Below are 7,021 nucleotides of genomic sequence, written 5' to 3'. Positions count from 1 at the left end.
GGAGAAAAGGATATACCAGTACATGTCAATACTGATTCTTGTAGATCTGCTATATTCGACAAGAACCTTTGTCCTTATCTCCTCCCGCCCAACACTCCCTGCTGACAGATGCTGAATCAAGATCAGGACCCTTAAAGTTGGTTCATAACTGGAACCAAAGAATGGCCGCACGAATATTCATGTGGAAGCACCAAGAGTCTAGAACGGAACCAGTTCGAGAACTTACGTTATTTTGTTGGAAAATGGGCCACAGATCAGTAAAGCTATTGGAAAATTAACCAAACAGGAAATGGGCATATGCATGATATGCCACTGCAACGAAGGCTCTCAATCCCTCTCACGACAGTTCCATATATGGAGACGAGACGACAGACATATAGTGCATCAGGTCAGTGTAGAATATATGCCATATATGGACTGGCATTGTCATCGTGACAAGCTTACAGTCAAACCTTAGAGTAGACTAGTTATTACCACAGAGGAGTGGCAAGCATTATTTTACTACCCTCCTCGTAAGAGACTCCATCACCTTATGTACGGTGCGAGACAGGATATTTGGCCTTACAACTCAGATATCGTGTCCGAGGATTTAGACATCTCGGTTAAGTTCTTACCGGACACCAGTTCTATACATGCGCAGAGCCTTTCTCAGACCTAAGTTGTTGTATGCATAGAGTTATATACACAGTAGGTCCCCCCAACCCAGAACCCACTGGGTTGGTTGTGGTTGTAGTCAGGTTGCAGTGGGCCCACCCACCCAGAGGGGGCAGCAAACACAATATCAGACACAAGTGGCATTTAACAATAACGACGAAGAGGAATAAAGGACCAGGAAGTGTAAAAACCATGAATGTCAAAGGCAAACTAACGCATGCTATCTGTGTATTTTGTTAGGCGTTACAGTAACAATGTCGGCGTACAACCGTTTATTTCGGACAGCGTTGCAAACAACCAACACAGCAACGGGGTTTTGTATGAGCAGAGTATGCAGAATTCAGGCATGTGGATACGCGAAGAAAGTTGGTAAGGACATTGTTTTATGGATGTTCTCTTGGCTCTCGTTGTTTGAAACTGGTGAAAAACTAGCCCTACAAGCAGAACCCAATGGTACTGAAGGGTTCGGATTGGGCTGACCCAGGGGGTTCCGAGAGGGGCTAGTGAAAAACATGCTCGAAATGGCTTACTCAAACTATTGCCACAAACAAGAATAGACAACATGTATTGTGTGCATTTTATCCACCATGATCATTCATTAATGTCCGAATCTCTTTTGGAATTTGGATTGGTGGCCAATATCATTATTGACGAAATCCTTGTTGAGCACCCTTGGAGCAAGACTATATAATTACAGTATATATCATGATTCATGAATGTATTTGATCGAGTGATGATGCAAATGTCGCAATTGATTAAATGCATCTATGATGATGGGGGGGGGGGGGGGGTGCAATGCATAACCCACCATTTGCTTTCCATATACACTGGCTGATATCGGGGTTTTTTTCTCTCCCCCTCTCTGCAGTGATCAAAAAGAAAGGCAACATGGTCAAAGAAGAAGAGACAGGACCAGAGGTGTGTAAAGACCCTGTGAGGCTCACATCTTATGCTTGTGGAGTAAACATATTTAAGACCGGAGAAGACCCTCAGTTGAAGCCCCCGGAGGAATACCCAGAGTGGTAAGAATATGTTCTCTATATCAAATCGTATGCTCTTTCTATGCTATCTATAGAGGTGCAATCAAGGGTCATCAATGTGTCCATACATGGACAAATGTCTATGTCTCCGTGGCAAAGACTTGGTCCTGTCCGTGTGGCACATTTTTGATTTAATTTTTTACATAATATAATGTTTATATTATGATCATAAGAGATAAGACCCAATTAATGAATGTCAAGAATATGTATGACACTGATTTACTAGGAGCCTATGGCATATTAGGAGTCCACTAGCCCCTTTTGGGACCCTCGGTTACCTTTTCTGAATTTTGGACGGCGGTACCCTAGGGTCCCTCGTAGGTTTTTCCACTCTCCATAGGATGCAGCTTTACCTACTGTCTGTTCACGGAGACCTGCACGGTCGCTTGATTGTTGGTGAGATGTTTCAAAGATGCATAAAACAGCTTTAGGAGACCACGGAATCGTGTGCGAAACGGCGCTAATCGGCGTTGCCGTTTAAGTATTTTTAATCTTTTTTTTAAAGTTTTGCATGTTCACATCATGTATACTTTACTTTCAAATATTTACAATTTTACATTGAGGTGCCCAGATGTCCAAGGTGCCCACTTGACCTCTATCCCTAACCCATTCTGGGTCGGGAACCCCTTTTGGTGTTTTAAGCATTATTTTATATTGAAAAATAGCAGATCTACAAGCTCATAGCACGCGCTACAAGCTTGTAGTGTGGCTCTTGTGTCTCAAAATGTAATAAACATCATAATTCATATTGTTATGCAATGCTGTTTTTCAAATAAACTTTAACTTTAACTAAGGATAAGTCTGGTATTTTTGAAAAATCGTGAACATATGGCACAAATCTTTGAATGTATATTCTTTCAGAGTGAGCGTTTTTAACTAAAATCTTTGTTTCTGGGGGGTCCCTGGAACAACATATTTTCAAAGTGGGGTTGGCGGCCAAATACACATAATTCTGGGGGTCCTTGACATGAAATATTGAACACCACAGCTGACATAGAAATATGAGTATTTCAGAAAACTGTCAGGATTTAGGACTTTTTTGTTTTAATTTCGACGTCAGGCCTAAATGGGCTAAATACACCTCCCGTTGATTAGTTTTACTGTACGTTATCTGACTTCCCCTTCTATTGTCTTCCTCCCCAGGCTTTTCCAAATACACTTGGGACCTCCTAAGAAACTGCACGAGCTGGAGCCAGACACAAGGGAATACTGGAAAGTTCTGAGGAAGGAGAACATGTGGCGCTGGAACAAGCTGCATAAAGGAAAGAAGTTCTAGATATGGGCCTTAATTCACTGGACCAGAAGATGAACGCCTCAGTGACTGACTTCACAGACTGAATTATTACCCAACTTGGTGTAAATTGTGAACCACTGTCAACTTTCAGATTTACGGACTCTCAGACCACCTTGCCGTTAAGTACAGTGGATCAATTTAACCCATTTTGGTGTTAGCATTATGATATGCTTTAGCTATTGAAAAATAGCAGATTGTGGGTCTGCTATTTTTGAAAAATCGACTGACATAGAAACATAGCTTTCTCAGAATACTGTCAGGATGTAGAAGACATTTTTAGAATCTGATCTCAGGTCAAAATGGATTAAAGCAGTGGTTTTCAACTAGTGGTCCAGGGACCACCAGTGGTCCTTGGAGGTGGTTCCAGGTGGTCCTCAGCTAAATGATGGGTAACCGTATCGATCGGTTAACCGGTTAGTTGATAATTTTGTTTTTGTCTGAGAATCTTTATTTCCCTCAGTGTCTAACATAAAAATCTACAATTTGCTGATAGACAGAAATAATACAAACGGCATATTATTCCTTAAAGGAGCATTCAGTGTTTTGGAAAAACCCCCGGTCTGCCCCGGTAACAAGATGTGCACGGCACTACGGGGGAAGGCCCCTCTCTATCCTGTTTGGATGAAGGCTGGGCCACCTGCCCAAAAACGAAACCTAAGGTATTTCTTTTACCCCCAGGGGTTAACTGGGGGACAGAGAGGAACTCCTTATGGTCAGCGCACACTATAGTAGGGAGGATTATCACAACAAAACAAAAAAAAAGTGATATTTGAATTAAGTGAAATTACTGAATATACCTTTTAATTTATTTTCTTTTTTTTTACCATTTGAGATACAGGGCCAGGCAATGGCATCTTTGTATTGCTTTTGTTCTTGATTATTGTAAATCGCTCTGGATTAAGAGCGTCTGCTAAATGCCTAAATTGTAAATTGTAATTGTATGAGGAATAAAATTAAATGTAAAGTACACTGTCTTGTCTGTCAAATCAAATGCAGACACAAGACTTATTTTTTTAACCGCCCACATGTGTGTGTGCCTCGGCCACGCGTGTGCAGACTGTGCACAGCATTACATTCACAGAAAACCGCCCAATGATAGAACCGCAGAATTCATTGTTAACAGTTTAATTGAAGATTCTCTTAACGGCTTACGATTAATCAATGAACTATTAACATCCCTATTAAAGAGTTTGTAAACCAAATGGATCCTTGTATTTTAACTCTTGAGAGCGTAAAATTAAACCAAATGGACCAATTCAGTTATTGTTAAAAGCAGCAGTTGGTAAACCTTTATTGATCTTTAACTCTTGAGAGTGTAAAATGAAGCCAAATGGAGAGTTAAATTATTGTTACACAATTGGAGAATGTAGAAGAATTGTGATTTTTGATCAAGGTTTGCCTGTTATCACTATGGTAGCACATCAGTACATCATGGAATTGTGGACAAAATCTCATCCAATGATGACAAACATATTCTAAGTTTTGCTTCTGAGAGGCTAAATCTCATCAAATGGTGGACTGTAGCTCAACATTAATGCTTAATAGTAAAATCTGTTCCAATGGACTAATGGAGTTATACGACTTTTAGTTACAAGCTCTAATTGTTGTTATGTTATTGACAGTCTTGTCAAATAAACAAACGATAACATCAGCTAAACTTGCCAAGGCATTGAACCATGTGATATTTAATTGGTGTTATTGCAATGTTTCAACCTTTTTTTTAATTTTTTTAATTGCCTCTAATAAGGCCTGGGTTAATTAAATAACGTGTGTGTGTGTGTGTGTGTGCGTGTGGGTGCGTGCATGCGTGCCACCAATCAAGTTGAGTTGAAGATGCCTTGGGCTTTGCTCTTGTTTTCCCTCACACTTCAGTGGTAATCAGGAGTGGCCACCTGAGATGTGGGGAGGACTGACCACTGCTCTGATTAACAACTTCAGAGCTGAACAGTTTTTACGGTGCCCACATTTTCCAGGTGCCACTGACCTGCAACCTGCCACTGACCGCCAACCTGCCACTGACCGCCAACCTGCCACGATCTCTCTCTAGGTCGTCCTCAGACGAGCCCTCCATCGTTGCTTCCAGTCATCCCGGTTCTCCACACATCTGGCCAGCTCATTGGTGCTTTGCGGTGCTCCTTGGTGCTCCTGCGTCGTTCTTGAGTACATACACATGTTCATTTGGGACGTCGTCGTGACCGGTGCCCGTGTGTTGGTTCCCACAGCACCAGTTTGCTGGCTGGCAGCTCTTGGTGTCTTTGGCAGTGTCCTGCTAGTCTCATTCTCCTGGGTCCTGGCTGCTAGTTTCTGGCTCACCCTTGGCATTCCATCATACAGATTCTTGATGGTAACATGTGTGCTCTTACTGATGTTAAGTACTGCATGCAGCATTCTGGTGTAGCACCCATCTAGAGACTTCTGCAGAGTTGGCTTCAGGGTCCAGCACTCACTGCCGTATAGGAGAACAGACTCTACCGTTGTGTAGAAGAAGCTGAGTTTGTGTCTGACACTGACCACCAACCTGCCACTGACCACCACTGACCACCAACCTGACACTGACTAAGGCGACATGTTGCGAACCGATTTGAAAGTTTATTGCAGATCTCATTGTCTCTCATAACGTACAAAAGTATTGTCATCAAAATGTACTTATTGTACCAAAAGTACTGTATAAGTAGCCTACTCAATATATAGAATATGTACAATATTGGGATTCGAGATGTAGTGGAGTAGAAGTAAAAGCATTGGAAACTAGATAAAGTGCCCATCGGCACAGGTCTCCACCAGGGCAGGTCAGGTTGTGGCCTCCTGGTGGCGCTATAATAGGCCAATGTGAAAAGGGTGCCATTTCTTCTTGCCTTGGATTGCAATTGGATGATTTGAGGCTTTTTGTTCAAAACGGGCCAATCCTGCAAACGTTGAAAGCCAATGTTAGCCAATTAGGATGGAAAATGATATATCGGACAGATCCGTCTTGAACACATGACTATAGAGATAGTGTGTAAGCCAATCAGTGTAGAATCTGAGAAAAAAAGACTTGTCTTGATCACATGACTACAGAGATCATGTTGACCGATTCGCGTGAGATTTGGATGAAATCTGTGCGACTAACATAAGCATTGTGTTTTACAGAAATCGGCCTCATGGTGGCGCTATAACCGGCAGATGTGGAGGGATGCAGGGACAATGTTTTTCCATGGCCTCTAGGGAGTGCGCATACATAAGTTGTATACAGATCGATGCAGTTATAGCTAAAAACAGGAATTGGCCTGTTATAGCACCACCGTGAGGCTGATTTGGGGGGGGGGGAATTGTGGCATGTCGTCCTCGGCCTAGTGGAAATGTGCGTGTATAATTTCACGGAAATTGCACACTGTGTTTGTGATTTGTGATGGGAAATGGTGCCGCTCCATGTTGATCACATGACTATGGAGATAGTGTATACCGAATTGTGTGATGTATGGATAAAATTTGTATGAGTAATCTACAGAAATGTGTTTTGCCTAAATCGGCCTCATGGTGGCGCTATAACAGGCGGTTGAGGAATATTTGGGGCAGAAGTTCATCGTTGGCATCCAGGGAGTGTGTGTGCAAAGTTTGGCATGGATCGGGCCAACGGTGCCGGAGATTAGCTGGTAACGGACGGACGGCCTTTGCCCTGGTGGAGACAATGACAAATGCTCAAGTAAAATACCTCAAAATTGAACTTAAGTACAGTACTTCAGTAAATCTACTTTGTTCCTTTCCATCACTGATACCTATATGTTAAGCCCTGCCTCTGATCAGGGTTTGTGAAAGATTACATGATGTCGTAATCTGGCACAGGGGACGGCACTGCACTGTGTATAAAACCTAACAACTGGACAATGGATGGAGAAGCTGGGGGGGGGGGATTGTTAGACAGAGGATGACAGTCATGAGGGCTTCTTTAGACATACAACTGTTTTCATACTTGATGATGTTCTCTTCCTTCTCTCCTTTGTCTTCATCCTCTTCCTCTTCTTGCGAGTTGCAGGCACCGTTTAATCCTGGCAGA

At 42.5% G+C, this 7,021-nt stretch overlaps 1 protein-coding gene across 1 annotated transcript; it reads left to right on the top strand.

Moving 5' to 3' along the window:
* Nucleotides 1–828: 828 nt before the first annotated feature.
* mrpl54 (mitochondrial ribosomal protein L54) lies at nucleotides 829–3,150 on the top strand. Its single transcript, XM_083767459.1, has 3 exons — nucleotides 829–1,023; nucleotides 1,523–1,676; nucleotides 2,838–3,150. Exons 1-3 carry the CDS (start codon nucleotides 909–911, stop codon nucleotides 2,968–2,970), a joined length of 402 nt encoding a protein of 133 aa, XP_083623585.1. The 5' UTR covers nucleotides 829–908; the 3' UTR covers nucleotides 2,971–3,150.
* Nucleotides 3,151–7,021: the final 3,871 nt, after the last annotated feature.

This window comes from Protomyctophum parallelum (genome assembly GCF_964188405.1).
Source record: "Protomyctophum parallelum genome assembly, chromosome: 6".
NCBI lineage: Eukaryota > Metazoa > Chordata > Actinopteri > Myctophiformes > Myctophidae > Protomyctophum > Protomyctophum parallelum.
Note: the sequence above shows the minus strand (reverse complement) of the source record. Positions and strands in the feature narration are given on the sequence as shown.